This window comes from Ooceraea biroi, chromosome 8, assembly GCF_003672135.1.
Source record: "Ooceraea biroi isolate clonal line C1 chromosome 8, Obir_v5.4, whole genome shotgun sequence".
NCBI classification, from domain to species: Eukaryota; Metazoa; Arthropoda; class Insecta; order Hymenoptera; family Formicidae; genus Ooceraea; species Ooceraea biroi.
Window position 1 is genome coordinate 9,704,531 of NC_039513.1, and position 17,991 is coordinate 9,722,521.

The window sequence follows — 17,991 nt, forward strand, 5'->3', positions numbered from 1 at the left end:
AAAGTCAACGAACAAGAATTAGCAAAGTAAAATTAAGATTTAATCCATCCAAGAGATAGTATTTTTTTTAAATTTGCAGAAATGTTTCTCTTGATAAATCCCGCTATCATAAGAACAGAGAAATAAACGACGAAACGTCGTTCGTCCCTCCTATCCTTCGTACGTGCGAAATGCATCTCGTGGACCGGTCGTCGTTTTCATCAGCTGCCGCTGCCGGTAAAGCTGTCAAAGTGAACTTTAAGGGGTACGACGCGGCGGGCATTAGCATAAAATGCTAAAGAAACGCGCCACATTAGAATTTCGATGTAGATTAAAGCGCGGCACCCACCCGGCGAGGCTCCTAAATCTGACTTCGTAAAAATAACTTCTCTCGAGTCGAGCATCCTAACGAAATTTCCACGAGGAGGACGACAGGAAATCGTCTCGCTCCCAGTTCGCGCAGAGTTTCCGGATAACTTAAATTCTCGAGTGCGAGCGGCAACTAATCATCCGATTATTGCAAGCGAACAAGTTCTTACGAATATATACGTCCGATTGAGACTAAGTCATCTGAGATAGCAATTTATCCAATTTTGGTACTAATGAATATTCAAGAAGTCATAATAGCAGATGCAAGAAAAGCAGCTTCAATGGATGAGATGAGAACTCGAAGGTAGATTCGAATCTTTGATTATTACTGCGAGTGTAAACGATTGTTATTGCCTTTTATCGAAAGCCACTTAAGACGAGATTGTTGCAAGGAATATTTAGTTTCTCGTAGCGTTTTCCACGAAGCGGTATACACATCTTTAATGGAGACGCTCGATAAAAGCGATTTGAAATAACCGATAAACAAGCACGAGACAAATACAAACCCGGGCGGAAACTACGTTACCGTATCCGCAAGGAAGAGACACAATCGTAGATATAATACTACACTCAGAAGAAAATGTAACATTTAACCGCAACGTCTTGACCTCAAAAATACGGCGCGCTAAAAAAGAACGTAAAAGCAAGAAGTAAAACCAAGCTGCAAAACGTATAACTCCTCGCGACGGATGGTGATCGCAAACCATGGTGAAGCAATTCGGAATACCGAAGAAATAACTCGAGCGCACGAGGCGAGAGTAAAATTCTACTTCGAGGGATCTTTATAAACGTAAAAACCTTCGCCATCTGCAGTAATGTCAAGCGTTGCATTTACATGTGCTCGAACAAGTCAGGATAGTTCTCAAATACGTCAAGTCAAAAAACGGACAAGTTCAATAATGATTTCCACCTTCATCTTGCGGCGTTGAACGTCACTGGAAGATGTATCATACGAAAAGAAAATAATTTAGGAAGAAAAACATGCAAAACTACTTTTTAGCATTCAAACATCTCTCAAGTTGCTCAGAGAAAAAGAATGCTGATATTAATAGCAATGTATGAATTTATTAATGTACAATAATATTTCGCAGCTGCTTCTCGCAGCTTGCCGAAATCAAACGAATAATTAAATAATAATTAAATAATTATATGAGTGTCCAGCATCGATGGTATTTACAGGCGTACTAAACCTAGTCTTATTGCACCGTCCTTTCTTGTCCGACTATCACCCTTAACTTAATTTTTGACAGCAACCCTCGAAAGCGCGGGGGCTTTTACACCACAGTTCGATTCCGAGGAGTCGTTTTCGTTACGCGCGTGTTCGTTTAATTACCACGTAAAGCAGATTGGAACGCCGTCGTGAGCATGCAGATGGATAGATATACCGCGTCTGCTAATAATTTTACGAGCAATTGAAGTTCACGTCGTGCGCTCGAGGTTTAGATGAGTTACCAGATTCGAAGCAGCTTCCAGCTATACGCAGCGAAGTCGATGGAACCTAAACGAGGAGTATCAGTTTTCAACTGTAAATGCATTCCACATGACTGATAAAAAAATCTGATGTAATATAAAATCAGACATAATAATAAAATAAGAGCGAACGTTGAACGGAGAACGTTGAGAATAATTCAAGCTGAGACGCGAGACAGCTCGGATCGAAATTAATTAAAGTATAAATACTCCGAGCGCTTTGCGCTCATCTATCATATAAATAATTCGCTGTAAATGCGGACGAGGCAATTTTACCGTGGAAATTATTCGCACGTGAAACTAAAAGCGTACAGAAGACGGCTCAGCAATGTTCTGACGACCCTTCACGAGACCGGCAACGCTCGAATGATCGGCCGCGCTTTCTTACGAAGAGGGCAGGATTAATTTCGACGTTTCTGACGTCGAGCGAGAAGAGACGGGGTGAGGAACGAGGGCGAAAGTCTGCCAGGTGCTAATTAATTAGCCTGACAAACGTTAACCGACGGTTGCTCCCCGCACCCTGCCGAGCCGACCATCCGCGCGTAAGACTGGCGTGCGGCCGGCCGTTTTATCCGAGAATTAATCCTAACAGTTGGCGCGGCAGATATTCTTGGCCTCTGGCCTTCCTCCCCTCAAGCCTCGTTCCATCTTCGTTTCCCATCTTTTCACCTGCTGCCGATCCCACCCCCAATTAGCGGCCCATAAATTCCCATGCGTGTGAAACATAAATTCGCGCCGACACTCCGCGCTCTTACTGCCCCGTCTTTCTTCCATCTTCCCATTCCCTCTTCTATCCCTTTCCTTTTTTTCCAGGCATTCCCGGGATCGACTCTCCCAGTGCAATCCTTTTTATCGAAACCATGCGTCTTCCGGGAGAGACACGCGATATCGGGAGATTCCTGGAATCCCATCAAGCCGCAAAAGAAATTTTCCGCCGGCTTGAGCGCGCTCTCGCGAAATCTAATTTTATTTGCCGCTCATCGGGACAGAAATCAAATATCGTGTCGGAGATGCGAACTCCACGGTCGTCGCGTTCGAAGGGACTGCCCCGCTAATGTATAATATTTGTCGTTAGTGCGAGAGCAACGATGAATTTCACGCGCGACGTCGGCTAATTATATGCAGCGGGATAATATCCCACCTCGTTCGTAACAAACCCTTCGGATTTGCCATAAATCCCTCGACTTTGCGCGCCAAGATTTTACGTTATTCCGCGTTATACCTCGCCCGTGCTCATCGACGTCGCTCTCTCGAGAATGCAGCATAAATTAATAACGAAGTTACAGTTGTCATCGTCTTATTTTAGTTGAGAATCTGCACGGGCGCGTGAGCCGCGTGAATTAATATTGAAATAAGCACTTCTATGTATAATCCCTACATACGTGCCTACAAGTACATTACTAAATATTTACCGTCGTGCACGACGTGTATATTAACTAGTTCTTAATTAAAATTACAGCATTATGGTCATACTAACTTTATGGTGTGTGGTACGGCGCCGCGCGCTGAGATCTCCTTCGTCCTTGCACGAAATTATTCCGCGTCTACGCAGAGCTGGTGACGTAAATAAAACTTGGACAGAATGGAGAAATCGTGTCGGCGATTTATTGTGCTACTTAATTAACGCACGATACCTCCGAACGTCGGTCTCGCGATTAGATAAGTAAGGTAATATTTTATTTCGCTTCGCCGCGTTTCTCGCTCTGCATTTTCCTCCGTAAAAACGATAACTGCGTCTATTGTTCAATGAAACGTCACTACGACACAGAGAGACAGACGTTTCCGTTCCAGTACTTGCAGATTACGATGAAAAGACGGAAGGGATCCGCTGCCTCCCCGCCGCTTAGAGCGACTTAATTATACTGAATGTCGATAATAAAGTCACCATCTGCGAGCGGCCTGGGAGAGGCTCAATTAAAGCCGTCCTTTAAGCCGCCGAAGAAAGATCCTCAGACGAGACGAAGGGAGTCTTCCATCCGAAAACTACCATTCTCGTTCGAAACTCTCGCCGTGAAATAATAATCCTAATTATTGTTATCGCGAATCGCACAATAGAACCTGGAGAAGTAACGGGCGGCTGCTGCTGCTGCTGCTTTTACTGACGGGCTGCTTAACAAGCTCGGTGATACACGGGGTGTCCCAGGAGCGTCGCGCATTTTCTTTCAATTTCCACGATCCTCCAGCTATAAATGACTTAGAAATGTATATGAAAACCCCTTCGGAAATCCCTTCCCGCTTTCTATTCCGGCATTTTATTTCGTGCAGCTGAGCGTGAGTTACTCGAATTAAATTCGCATTGATGATCATTAATGCGATTATTCTATTTGATAGTCTCGTCCTTCTTCCTCAAGCTGATTCTATCACGTCTGTTAAGTTAGCACCACCACCACAAAAAATCGAATTACTAAATATACAGGAATTAAGTGCTCTTTATGTGCTAATTATGTGCTCTATTCACGATTTTTGTGCTCAAGCGGTTTAGCAAAAAATCGCAATTAAAAATGGGGGTGCTGACTTAACGTAAGTTAGGTCCCTCCTCCTGCACCTCACCTCGAAGAAAATAACCTAACCAAGAGGAGAAAATCGCAATCCGGTTGACAAGCGATTGCGGCGCGTACACACACACACACACACACCGAAGGGGGGTGCGGGGGACCTTAGGCCCCCCACCCGCACCCCCCCTCGATGTAGCGTGGGACTGGAACTCGCTTCGCGTGGAATGTTGTGGAAATCATACATTGTATTTTGTATTACGTTTTTTTGTTGTTTTATATATATAATATATGTATATAAAGCATGAGCATAAAAATCTCATGGTGCATATTCCGAAAGCACATAAATCGAGCCACATTTTGAGTCCAGAATCATTTCGCTATCTCTATTTTAACGGGCACTTTACTCTTGTATCAGTGATGTATGTATCGATCTTTTTTGACATGCATCTCCTAAACTATTTCAAATAGGATAATTTTGTGTAATGCTCTTAAAAGCACATAAAAAGCACATAATTCTGGCGTATCAAGTTTTTGGTTTGGTATGCATTTTCAATGAGTGGGGGTGCTAACTTACGTTAAGTCAGCACCCCCATTTTTAATTGCGATTTCTCGCTAAACCGCTTGAGCACAAAAATCGTGAATAGAGCACATAATTAGCACATAAAGAGCACTTAGTTCCTGTATATTTAGTATTTCGATTTTGTGTGGTGGGGGGTGCTAACTCAACAGACATGATTCTATCAATGTTTGAACGCAACAACGGACGAATTGCGGGAAGGACCAGAACCAGTTCAAAACCGGAGTGATTTGCCGGTCCCGTGATTCGCGAGAGTCCGCACCACGAAAAAGCACAGTGAATGATAAGAGGAGTGATAAAGCAGCTTCGCGATGCTGTGATCCGCAATGCGTGTAAGACGGCGAACATTCCGAGGCCATAAGATTGCCGTGGCGGAACGCCGGTCCGGATCGTTACCGCGACTATGCACTTGCCCGAAGCAGCTTTCAAGGGATGAAATAACTACTCCTAGGGGTAGTTTCTATCCCCCTTTGATAGCGTGGCCTCGGAACTAACGGTGAGTGCCGAGACTGAGAACATTACCATAACCTTCCATTACTCGTTACCGCTGATCCTCTGCTCCTTCTGTTTCTCTCTCCCTATCTTCGTCCATCTATCACCCCTCTTTTTCATCCACCTCTACTTTCCACACTTTCTCGCTTTCTTCCTTTCTCTTTCTCTTTTTCTCTGCTCTTTTCTATTTGGCTAATCGTGATCGTTATCTCGCAACGCGTCTCTGCATCCGACCTGCATCCGATAAGATCCCGCGAGTCTATTTTTACTCGCCACACCGCGGATAATCGTATCCTGGTGCTGGTACCGCGGCGCCGGAAACCATTCGGTTGGCTGCGGTCGAAATCGCGCCGTAAAACTTCGTTTAAAACCACCGCCGCCGCCGTGCGAAAAGCCGTGCGGGCGTTAAAGTTTTATACGCGACCTTTGGCGAAGGGCTGAGTCGCGGGTGTTCCTCAATCTCTCTTTCTCTCTCTCTTTCCCCGCAATCTCTCATCCGTTCTCTCACTGCCAGTCTATCTGAAAATTTACAAGTCGTGCTTCACGCGGGATAATAAGCCAATCCGTTCGCACGAACACGTCATGATTTATGTAAGTCTTCCTCGTCGGGTAAATCTCCGCTCTCGTTCGTCAAGATTGCGATTCTTCAAGCTTTGGCTCGGCTGTCACGATCTAAAACCGCGGTTTGCGGTTCTTAGATTTCTGACTGAAGATCAACCGAACCAACTGCGTTTCCGGAGTTTCCATCGTGTCGTTGATAAAAATCTTTCGCCGCGATGGGTTTTGCTTCCCTTTCAAAACTGAGAAGTTTCTACGAATTCGCGGCTAAAGAACCGTCACTCTTTGAGAGCACTAGATGAAAATGGCCCAGATAATAAATAATAATGGCACACGGCATTAATAATCGTGATAAAATGCGAACTGGTAAAGATATGATAAAGATAGCGACCAAACGACAATGCTTTTAAACTTCAAATTAGAATGGAAAAATGAGAACGATTATTAGCGGACCATTTTCTCTTTTACGTTATTTCTCTCTTAGAGGCTTCGTATCATTGGAACGAGTTATTTGATCGACGGTATATTGTTTCTCTTTAATTGCATCAAATTTGAGTAATGACGCCCGCTCTCACCGCTAAAGTTATTGAAAAAAGGAACGGCGGTTACGAGAGAATGATTAATACCGACCATTGTTACTTCTCTTTTTTTTGTGTGTCTCCCCATTGCTTAATTGCGTTCGATCCGCGACTCGAAATAAATTACATTCGTCCGGGAATTATTTGTTTCGACGAAATGAGAGTTGCGATGAGGAGAATTTTCGAGAGTATCTCCTGTCCCAACCGTTTCCAACTCGCTCGTCGAATTGCCCGAGAAAATAATAGTGTCTGAGAAAATAAGAGGATTCCGTGAAATCGCAGACGGCTTCAGAATCTTTGCGAATTGTGGCGCAAAGTCGCGGTGCCATCTCGTTATGCTCCGAATTGCGCGATTAATTTGACATTTCGAAACAAGATTTGTTACTAATTGGCGCCAGAAAACTCGACGCCTCATTAACATCTCATTGTGTTATTATATTATACATAAATTCCTCGCGTTCATCAGCGAGTCACTCTTCTCCACATCGTTGCGCGATTTCATTCCCTCAAGAGAGAATGAAGAGAAGATTAACATTTTTCCTGATAGCTCCATGTTCTTTAATTAATATCGTCGACTAGATTACTCTACGGCGCGCTCTTTAGCTTGATTCTGGAACGGCCCTTCCCATGCGATGCAACGTGCACTTCAAAGCGAAACGAAGGGATTAAGAATTAATGCACGCTTGGGAGCGAGAAGCCGCGGCGGATTGTCGAATGGAAGGGAGCCCCTCGAATTGCCGGGAAACGTCCTGCGATTTCTTGGCGAAACGAGCAAGGATAACACGGCGGAGCACGGTTATCCGCGTGATGCTTCGCGGCCGTGCCGGAGAGAAATAGAGACACAGGCGCATCGTTAAAAAACGCGGAGGAGCGCGATAAGAAAACTGCGCGGGAAGTGCTGCACGCTCGTTACACGGGCAACGTAGAAATTTTCCCTGAATAATTCATCGGCCAGCGGCGATGGAATTTCCGCCGTACGTACGCGGAGATGCTGCCATGACGGCGGCGCGCAGCCAACGTGTATATCACCGCTAACGGACAGTGAAGAGCGCGAAATAAAAAGTAATCGGGCGAACTTCATCAGAGCGACGTTCCACGCTTAATCCTGAAACGGTTTCACCGTGAAAAAGTGAAGGGTACGACGTGATTAGTCGTACCTCGAGCAGCTCCGAGGAGTCGGTACATCGAAATCATTTCGTGTCCCTGTCGTACCGATTTCCATCTCGCATTGGAATTATTCTCTTTTGGAACGAATGTCTCTTGAAACGCGTGACGTTTCGGAGAAAAATGCGAGCCCGACCGATGCGAAAGATCGTACGTCGCGTACAAACGCCCAGCGTACGACCGCTTCCATTTTCATCGCGCGCTTCCGGCGCTTCAAACGTCCATTTCGAGATTTAATTCAATTCACGTCGATTCGCGCGCAAAACGACAAACGAACGAGGAACGAGGCGTATTGGCCAAACTTCGTCAATTCCACGTGCGATTTCGTCAAATTAAATTCCTCCTGAAATTCATGCGCGCGGCACCGATTTCCAGCGCGATATCAATCCTCGCTTACGCGCCGACGCCGTTAACATCGACGGTGTGTTCGGCGCGTAGTTTGGGTCCGGGGAAAATTTGTTGGCCCGGTCGATGTACGACCATCGATTTCAATCATGCACAACCCTGACACCATTTTCTCACCCCCTGCCCTACGAGGACGCGCGTAGCGTCGCGGATTCCATTATACGCGCCCGGTTTCCCGAGCCCGGCCATCCCCGTCGCTCTCTAGTCTCACTTTTTTACGGTTTTTGCCTTTCGCTTTCTGTCCCCATTCTTCTTTTTCAATGCTCGTACATACTCGCGCGAGCGTGTGCTCACTCGGTCGCTCGCTCGCGGGATAAAGGACGCGCCGCGTTCATTGGACGACATTACGAGCGGGATTCGCCGTTGTCAAAATGATGGAGTGGGCCGTCCAGCCGAAAAAAAGAAAGAGACGGACTCTTCTGCAGTCAGAATAATCAGTCTTCCCGGCTTGTAGTGTCACCCCTTTTTTATCCCGTTCTCCCAGCAGTTCGCCTGTCCCAGAACCACTCGTGCCGGTACCAGAATCACCGATTCACCGAGACACGAGAAACTACCGCGACATTGAGCAAAATCTAACGAGCATCATAGTTATTACAGCACTCGGCAGTAAACTTGAGCAGACAAGAGAGAAGGAAAGAGTGCATGATAAATTTTGGAAAAAGATCCGAGTGCTTTCTCTCTAATTTCTTTCCGCTTGACGTATGTACGATGAGCGTTTTCCATTTCGTGTTTCTCTTTCGCTATCACATTGTAATTCGATGTAAAATATCCACTATGGCGCTCCCTGGGAATTACCCACATCCGACACCTACATACGACGGTATTCATCCCTATACGCGTAGTGTTTGCCGAATCAGCCCATGTAACAGCGAAATAGTCGGCGCCTAAAAAATTTACACGAAAGTCGATTCTGGCGGAAAGACGGGGACGTTCTACTGCCGCTCGCGTTCCCAAGACGCTCCTACGTCTTCATGTTCATCCCTCCTGGTGCGTCCACGGGGTACGCGCTGACAACGGCGGAAAAATGGTGACAATCTATCTGTTTCCGCGGCCAGCATCAGCTCTGTTCCGTATTGGTAAAGTGCCAATAGGCTCGGCGTCTGCGGCTTCGCGATACGCGTACAAAGCCATCGATACGAGACCCGACACCGAGGGAGGCGCACAAAGGCTTCGGCGAGTCGGGGGTGGACGATGAGTCGCGCTTCTCGGGTTTCGAAGGGGGGAGAACGGCGATTTTTCAGATTTGTTGCTGGAAAATATTCGATTTTTCTCGCCATCGCAAGAGCGCTCTCTCTCTCTCTCTCTCACCCTCATGGCGACAAGGACCGAGGGTGAAATATGACGTAGAATGGAAAACGCGTCGAACGTGGAAATGATGGATTAGATAGATGTTGTTTATTCTTTAACTGCTACAGAAAGAGGCTTCCTCAAAATTACGTGCATTGTGCTGCGCTTCTTATTCGCATGTCCATTGCGCTAACAAAGATTAAGATTAATTTTTCTTTTTTTTTTCATATCATGCGTTTGAGTTTCGATGATAAATTACGTGAAATCATATTTCACATTGGACGACGATCTAGATAATGTAGCTAATTATTACATTCACGGTAGTACCGACCATTATCTCCACGCGACGACTGTAATAACGTCCGTTATCAGCAATTATGATTACCTCATTTCCTCCATATTTTTGGGGTGATTAATATCTATTTTCAAATCAAATATTATGCATGCACCGCAGCTGTATTATGACGTCAGAAGCGAGAAACCGTAGGTCACTTTTTCTTGCGGCATATACGCTGAAATAAACGAGTTTACTTGTATGTCACCGGCCGCAATAAAGTGCACTCATAAAGCTCCGGATCGTGAATTAATAAATGGATGTGAAAGGAAGAAAGGAAGAGAAAGAGAGAGAGATAGAGAGAGGGAGAGGGAGTTAATCAACCGTCGCAAAGTCTACTTTTGTCGAAAATGTTGAGGGTTGAGTTACACGGCCGTTTGTATTAAATTACAAAGTCTACTTCATCGAATCGCGACACGTCGGAAAGTTTTCTCGCACGCCACTGAAAAGCTCATCTATTTCGAGCGCTACATCCCGAAGAAAAAAATTACATGCAATTTGCCGTTCCTGACATGATAATGCAATACGGCCATCGTGGGTCCGAAAATAGCGAAATCCAAATTTGTCAAAGTAAATATTGTCAGAAAGAAGAAAAAATATACCGTACTGCGCGCCATTAAATTAATTGACAGCTGAACCTCTATTCCTGTGACGTGTAGATTAGTATATTATCGGCGTCACAAAAATCGATTGTCTGTTATTATCCCAAGTCGATCGCGTGGTACATATATAGCGGGATAAAGTGCAGGCCGGTGTTACAAGATAATTCCCGTGCGGAAATTTCGTTCGTCCCGCAACGGATAGACATTCTCGGCCGAGCCGAAATTTCGCCGCGAGGAGAAGGGTTGAAACATTTCCTCTCGGCGATAAAGCTCGCTCGGACTGGCGACCGGACGGACGGACGGGGGTGAATGTGGGGTGGCGCTTTCGTGGCTCAAGGGTGCGTGGAAGACTCGGCCTCTGTGTAGCGCGACGGTCTTCGTGGCTTGCATATTTCAGAGCTCGATGCAGTGAATGTAGGTCTAACAATGGCACATTGTTATTCGGACCTGTCGCGGCTGTCAGCCGAAGTGGAGCAGGGTAGCTGCGCAAGGGGGAGGAGGGTTGAGCTGCCGGCCACGGGAACGCAGAGGGTCGACGGCGAGGGCTCGGTGGATGGCTACGCGGGCAAGATGGCGTAATATTTTTAATGGAGGGTGTCTCGGGTGATCTACGGCGCGCCGCATTGTTTCTGTGAGACGCCCCGTGCATTGTATCTCCCCGGTTCTCCCAACCCTCTTTTCTCACCTGCCTCCTTCCGTCCGTCTTCTTACCCACCCCCTCCCCCGTTCCACGTCACTCACGGTAGACGCAAAAATATCCCGAAAAATCCCTGGAAAATCGCACGCCGTTCACCACCGACGTGTCTACGACGATTGAGTTGTGAGACGTGTATTAAAAGTATACTCGGATTATTTAATTTATCGTTAATCAACACATAACAAAAATTGCCACTCTCCGTGATTCTCTTTGTCTTTGTAGCTTATATAAAAATTTACGAGTCCAATAAGTCCCGCGCGTGCGAAGGAAGGAAAGTGATTCCTATAAAAGCAAGATGCTACCGAGGAATATAAAAGGAACGTCTGTATCTATAAAATAGTGTGTATCCAACAATCGTGGTAATGGTAGCGCAGGCTTGTATCATACGTATTAATTATTTAATGTAACGGGTGGGAAGAGGGAGGGAGGGTTTTATTGAGGTACCCCCGTTGTATTTACTTCGAGAACAATGCCCCAAATTACACCACTTTGCCGCGCGTATATACGCCGCCCCGAAGGGAAAAAGAGTGTGAGATCCATCGCCGGTTTCCCTCCGGACGCGGCAAGATTATATATATGTACGATCACTTTTCCGGCTTTAACGCCCGCTTTTATGTTGCTCGCAATTACCCCGATGGAAGGCATTAGCCCGTAAACAATGGCCGCGCGGTGAACAGATTAATAATCTACGTTACCGTTGTCGAGATTAAACTAGTACGTGTAATTTAACTTTTCAATTGGAATAGCGTTACGTGCTCTTCAGGGAAGGTAACGTATCGTTGGAATTGATTTCAAGAATTGCCGTTAAATCCGAGATTACAACTGCCAATCGTGTGTTCCCGATCTTCCGTTTATTTCTACGTTCGTTTCGCGTCTCGTAAAGATTTTCACATATCGTATGTACATCGTTACATGAATACACGTACCGTTTCGTGCACGCGTATGCACGTTTCTTCCATTTTTATCGTCTCTCCATTAAATCGACTATATTCAGATTTTTGTTCGCTTTTTACTTTTTCTACTCTTGAGCTCCTGCGTCCTGTTTATCCAGCTTGTTCAACCGCGTTACTTTGCATTCTGACTGCTTATTACCTTTTCTATTTGAAAATCGCTCTCTTGGTTTATTTGTGCTCTCTTTCGCGCTCTCTTTCCGATTCCATAACATTTGTAACATGCGCGAAAATATACTAACGATAATGAAAAAGAAAAGACAACGATAAAGTTTTAGTCAAATGTGCTGTTCAGCGGACACGTTTGCGTTCGCGGTAACGTAGATTTATTCATGATTGCCGCGTTTATCGCGCGCAACGCTGCTAAATGCCGACGAAAAATGTTAATGTTGACACGAGTTAATCGCAGAAAATTTATATAGGCGCTGCGGTCTCGAAGCGTTATAAAAATCCCTATAAATTTTGCTCGTAGATGAAGCTACGAAAGAATCGCGTTTCGTTAATACCGCGCGAGTACGGAACCTACGAGGGTTTTAGAAACGAGCCTGATCTATCGCGATACCGTTCTCTCTTTGCTGACGGAAAGTTTTCCGGCGTAACGGAAAAAAAGTCGCCGCCGCTCGGCCTGTTCGCCAACGGTGTAAAGCAGAATTATGTCGCGCCGTTATAGCAGGACACGAGGCCGCCTTTTATGGGGCTTCTCACTGGGCGTGGGTTTAGTTAGCAAGCGACTACTAAAGGCTACCGAAAGTTTTCCTCGTCGGAAAAACCATTAGCCGCGGCGCGCCTTCCCTTTCGCGTACAGACGGGCGACGCGCCTTTGTTGCCGGCTTTGTTACGACCGCGCATTCTCGCGTAAATCTGTTTTAAAGTATTAGGAACCGAGAGCCTCCCTCTCTTCATCTCTCTCTCTTTTTCTTCCCTCGGCCGTAGAGTCACCGGGCGAGGCGATAAAAATTTTCCGCTCGCGCGTGGCCTATCGCGCGGCCAACTTTTCCGCGGATTTCCGCGCCAGACTGCGCTTCACGAAGGCGAAAACTCGCATTTTCGAGCACGCCGTCCACCCGTCAACGAAACGTGTGCGTCAAACGGAAGGATACGGTCAAGTTGCTTACGGAAATTCAATTTGAATATTTTGCGAGCACGCAATAATATTCCGAACGAATAGTGTATTGCAATTTTTGCGTCGCTTATCCTGTAAAACGTTTCGTTGGTTTTCGTTGAGTGCTTTAGTAAACCGGTCATTGAGAAAGAAATAATGTTACATGATCCATTTAAATACTCACAAATTTTGCAATGACATGGAAAAAGATCAATATTTAATTCATGCACTATTGAGAGATATTTTCATCATGAATAACAAAAAAAAAAGATACAGTCTGCATTGAAAAGCTGTATGGTCTACGGTTACGATTCTGTTGTTTACTCTATATTTGACAATGATACGTAAAGGTACGAAGTAAATACCAATTAGCGTCGAGGTAAAGTTACAATATAAAATACGGGCGTGTATTGCGCGGCCTGTTACAATTAAAAAACTCCCGATTGCTTTTTGCTTCAGGGTTTTATACTCCCGGAGGCTAACATCGCGTATCGTGAAATTTAAATAACGATATCGAATTAAGCAGCATCAAATAAATACATAACAGTGTATACACATATGAAAAAGAGCGAACAAATGGCGCATTGATTTGTTGAAAACATCTCAAATTTCTTTGTTCCGAAATAAAAAAAACCTGCTCTCTCGCTGAACTCATATGTAAGCCACGCTTGCTATAACCGTGTTCACAGTTATAAGCAGGTATATTACTATGAAATTCCGTTCCGTGCACGCTAAGGTATTTGCGCGCGAGCCCAAATTAAATCCGGCCGAAGTTCCGAGCACAAAAGCGAAATCATTTGGACGAGGACAGGAGCAATAAAAGCGACCGCGCAGAAACGGAGTCCGGAATACCAAAATTAATCTAAATTACTAACTAACACGGCAATGCACCAATGTTATGCGGTAAGCCACATAAAAATGCCTCTTAATTCTGGGTTTCCAGATTCCCGCGGAAAACTTCTCGCGAGCATGGAAACTTGAGAACGGTGCATTTTAAGAAGAAATTGACGATACTTTTAAAACTTCATTACTGTGTAAAGCATGTAAAATGTATAAAGCATGTGAAATAAACTAATCCGATAAATTATCTGATTTAAGTTTGCGCAACACACGTTGCTGCTACAATTCATTATTCCCGTTCGGTTTGCGGCTACAGAATCAGATAAATCCATATTAAATGAATCTAAGCATACCTAACTTGATTTTATAAAAAATCAATGTTAAATTTGATTTTCAGTACATTACAGTTCAGTACTAGAATACATTACACATATAATACAATTATAAAACATTTAATACATTACACATATAATACAATTATAAAACATTTAATATCAATTTTCTTCAACTTTCCTAATTTCAGTAACTATTATTAGAATGCATGTATTATTCCAATTCCGACGTAATTTTATACATTTAAAAGGTGTAATTAGGACTCCTAATTGCTCACAGCGTTCACCTTAACGAGATTTAATTTGGCTTTTAATTAGATATCTCCCTTGATAATAATTTATTTTTGGGCGCAATGCGGCGTCACGTTGTAACACTCCCGCGCGTTTATCACTTCTTACCCGAAACACTTTTTTTATCTGCTCGTGCCTGCTCTAAAGAGCACCGCAACGTGTTCTGGGGCGGTAAGCACAGCTCTAAATTAATTACTAAACAATGCCGGGGCGCCGCGGCGCACGGCGTCTTTATTAAACGAGTTCGCCGGTAGGGCATTTACTTAACCGACACATCGCCCCCAGGGGTGGTCGCATTAACTGCGTGTCATAAATATATTCTCTTTTTTTCTCGCTCTCTTACACTCAATTTGATTCCTCTTTACTGTTTCACTCCTTCGCTCGTTCTTATTTCTCGATAGCAGCGGAGCATGTGCAAGAAAAAATACCAATTCAGGTAAACGAGATGTGAAAGTATTAAATCATTAAAAGTTTACAACTGGATTGCATCGTACGGTACGCGAGGAGCAACCGAAATTCAGAGGCATAGAAACTGCTCGCGTCGCGCGCGCGAGGAGTTTGAGTAGTCCCAAATTACATAGGGATGAGAAATCTGACGGGACTCGGATAAATCATCCCTCTCTTGTTGGAAACGTGCAACGATATTTTAATCGGGGATAAAAGGCGCGCGTCTCGTGACAGCCGTCGTCGCGGATTTGTTTCCTCGTTCATGTAAAATTGATTTCTTTTGCCTTTTTGTTGCTACACCGAGGGCGAGCTCGGAAGGAGCGCATCGGTCACGGACCATAGCGACGTTCGTCTTGCGTTCCGACCGCGGAATTTCCGGCATCGTCGCCCCCACGTAGAGACACAGGCCGCACGAGAAGCGCATCGCCGGGGCTTTCACGGCGATTGCTTTTTCGGCGTCGTTTGTCAGCCCGGATGCTCGGCGAGAAATCATTCCGCCGTAGAGCGAGCGAATTCGCCGAGAAACCAAAACGCCGACCATCTTTGCATGTCTCTCGGGAATACCATCGTGTTCTACATGCAGGGAAAATGCGGGGATAATTCTAATGTCACCGTTATACGAGATGATGTCTCGCTTCAACGTTCAGTGCTTTTGATATTTTCGTTGAGCGTGTAAAGCTAGCAAATGAGACCACGAGAATGCATCTGTAATTACAGCGATTTGATAAAAACGCTTTTAAAGGAAAATACATTTTTTATGAAATAATGTTTTCACTAAAATGATATGACAAGGTAAACTGCAAGTTCTGCAAGTGTCGAGGATTCTGAGAACTTTTATTTCTGAATAAATTAGTACACAGGTGGAATAAAAAGAGAAAGATATATATATATATATATATATGTGATGACTTTAGTGGTGAAGGTACAGCTAAATGTACGGATTGCCGACGATAAAGTTTTCACGGTTACACGCGAAAACTTTCCGCGTGTCAAGAAGAAGCATCGACGGCGACAGTGGCGGCGACCGCGCGCGTCGCCGGGCTATTTACTCCCTTATTTATTATTTTTCGTGCGGACCATCACCCCACCGATACACGCGAAACTTTCCCGGAGGATTCCCCGTGGGATCGGTGTCCGTTTCCACCGTGAAGTTGCGCTCCCGAGGGTAGGAACGGCAGTTCGGTAACTCAGGAGAGTAGCTTCGAGGGGGATGGAAGCAGACAGACCGACACACCGTGGCATCGGGAAACTTGCGGAGTTACGAGGGCGACAACGCGAATTGGCGAAGGCTGGTTAACGATAATATCGGCTTGGTCACGCGGTCGAAATTGAAAGACCACGGCGAAAAGATGATGATACAATGGTGCTGCGGATCTGCCGAGCACGTGCGCGCACTTCGTAATTCTAGCATCACGTCCACGTTCGATTTCCGAGTGGAAACAGTTGGTCAAATAAATTTCGATGAAAAACGTTAAAGCATCGGGAGCTGTTCAAAAAAAAAAAAATACGCGTGATGACAGTGAGGCGTGAGTTAACGCTCTCTGACCGAGTTCCGTTAATTGATTCGCCGACGAATTCGCATGCTAATTAATTCGCCGACAAATTTCATTGGAAACGGCGGCCGAATTGCGCAACGAGTTAACTAGTTCCGATGATGACCGGTGGTGCACGATGACACGCGCGCAAGTTGCAAGTATGCGTGACAGACGGTGCGTCACACTATGGGAAAGAGAGAGAAAGAGAGAAAGAGAGAAACAGAGAGGGAGGGAGGGAGGGAGGCAGAAGGGATGCGAGAAGAGGTGTGTACGGCGGGATGCACTGCCGCGCTCGCTCGCGCCCGAGGGATCGTTCATAAATTATGGACGCATTAATTATAACGGAGTTTGTGGACGCGAGTGTTTAGATTGACTTGACGGTGAAATGGCTGTGGCGTCTCTTGCGTGGTCGCGCCAATGCCGTCGGTTGTTGCCTCGATGGTCGCGGCAAGGATATGTGCAAGGGGCTGGTATCGGCTTAATTAACTAGTCCACATGAATAACACACTGCCGAGAAGCGGTTCGCTATCGACGCACACGACCTGACCCGAACGCCGCAGTTAACATCCATTGTGCTGGGGCGACTCGACTCTACCCTCCTTGTCTCACGCTTGCCACCTTTGGTTAACGCCTCGGGGCATCGAAGTCACCGTCATGAACAGAATATAACGACGAGGGTACTCGTTAGAATGACAAAAATGCGAGATGTAACGATTCGCAGTTGCTGAAATGCCAGTTTTCACATGGAATTGAATTCCGCGCGAAATCAACCTTCATGAAACGTGAGACCATCGTGAGACGATAATTTCAACGTGTCTTGTTAACCTTGTATTGTGCTTTGAGCACTTTCGGTATCGGATGTGTCATCGAGATACGCAAGAAGACAGAAGAAAGGCATGCAAGTGTTAGGAAGCGGTCGAAAGTTAGTTCGAGAGCAGAGCGTGGTGGTTCATGCAGCAGATTCCCGCGGGTTAGTGAAGCAAGAAAGAAGTGAAGCAAGAAGTATGACACAGACCTCAGAAGTGTTGGCGACATCATTTGTTGGGCTACTGACCGCGTTGTTAGAGTGCGTTTGATCCGTCTTGAGTTCACGGTGATTGCTGAACTGTACGTAAACCGCTCTGCCTCTGAGTTGAGCCATACCGGAAGCGTAGTAGGTCACCATGGTCGCGGCAGCACTCTCGTCCGCCATTTCCAGAAATGCCTGCAATAAGAAAGATAAATCTGATGAGAAAAGAAGAATTATGACGTTTAAAAAAAAGAAAAAATATACATTATTCTTCGAACGAATATTTTATAATAAACTCATCGCTTCTAGTTTCTTTCTCATCTGTTCGCGCAAACTTATTATTATCTATCCTCTCGCGATATATCAACATCTGACGTTGCTCGTATGTGCATGACATTGCAAGGTGTTCACGCTTTGCAGTTTCGTTATGTAAAATCTCATGCACAACTTGAAGTAAAAGACACTCGACCGTATGATC

General features: G+C 45.3%; 1 protein-coding gene across 24 annotated transcripts in view; it reads right to left on the reverse strand.

Annotated features, from left to right (window-relative positions):
• LOC105275603 (polypyrimidine tract-binding protein 1) overlaps positions 1-17,991 on the reverse strand; it is a 350,912-nt gene that overhangs the window by 40,307 nt on the left and 292,614 nt on the right. For 22 of the 24 annotated variants that reach the window (XM_026971636.1, XM_026971645.1, XM_026971644.1 and 19 more), the window contains one exon: positions 17,520-17,708. In XM_026971636.1, coding sequence (XP_026827437.1) covers positions 17,520-17,708 — 189 coding nt within the window. The remainder of the gene's footprint in view (positions 1-17,519; positions 17,709-17,991) is intronic. The other 2 variants (XM_026971633.1, XM_026971626.1) reach the window with 1 other exon arrangement.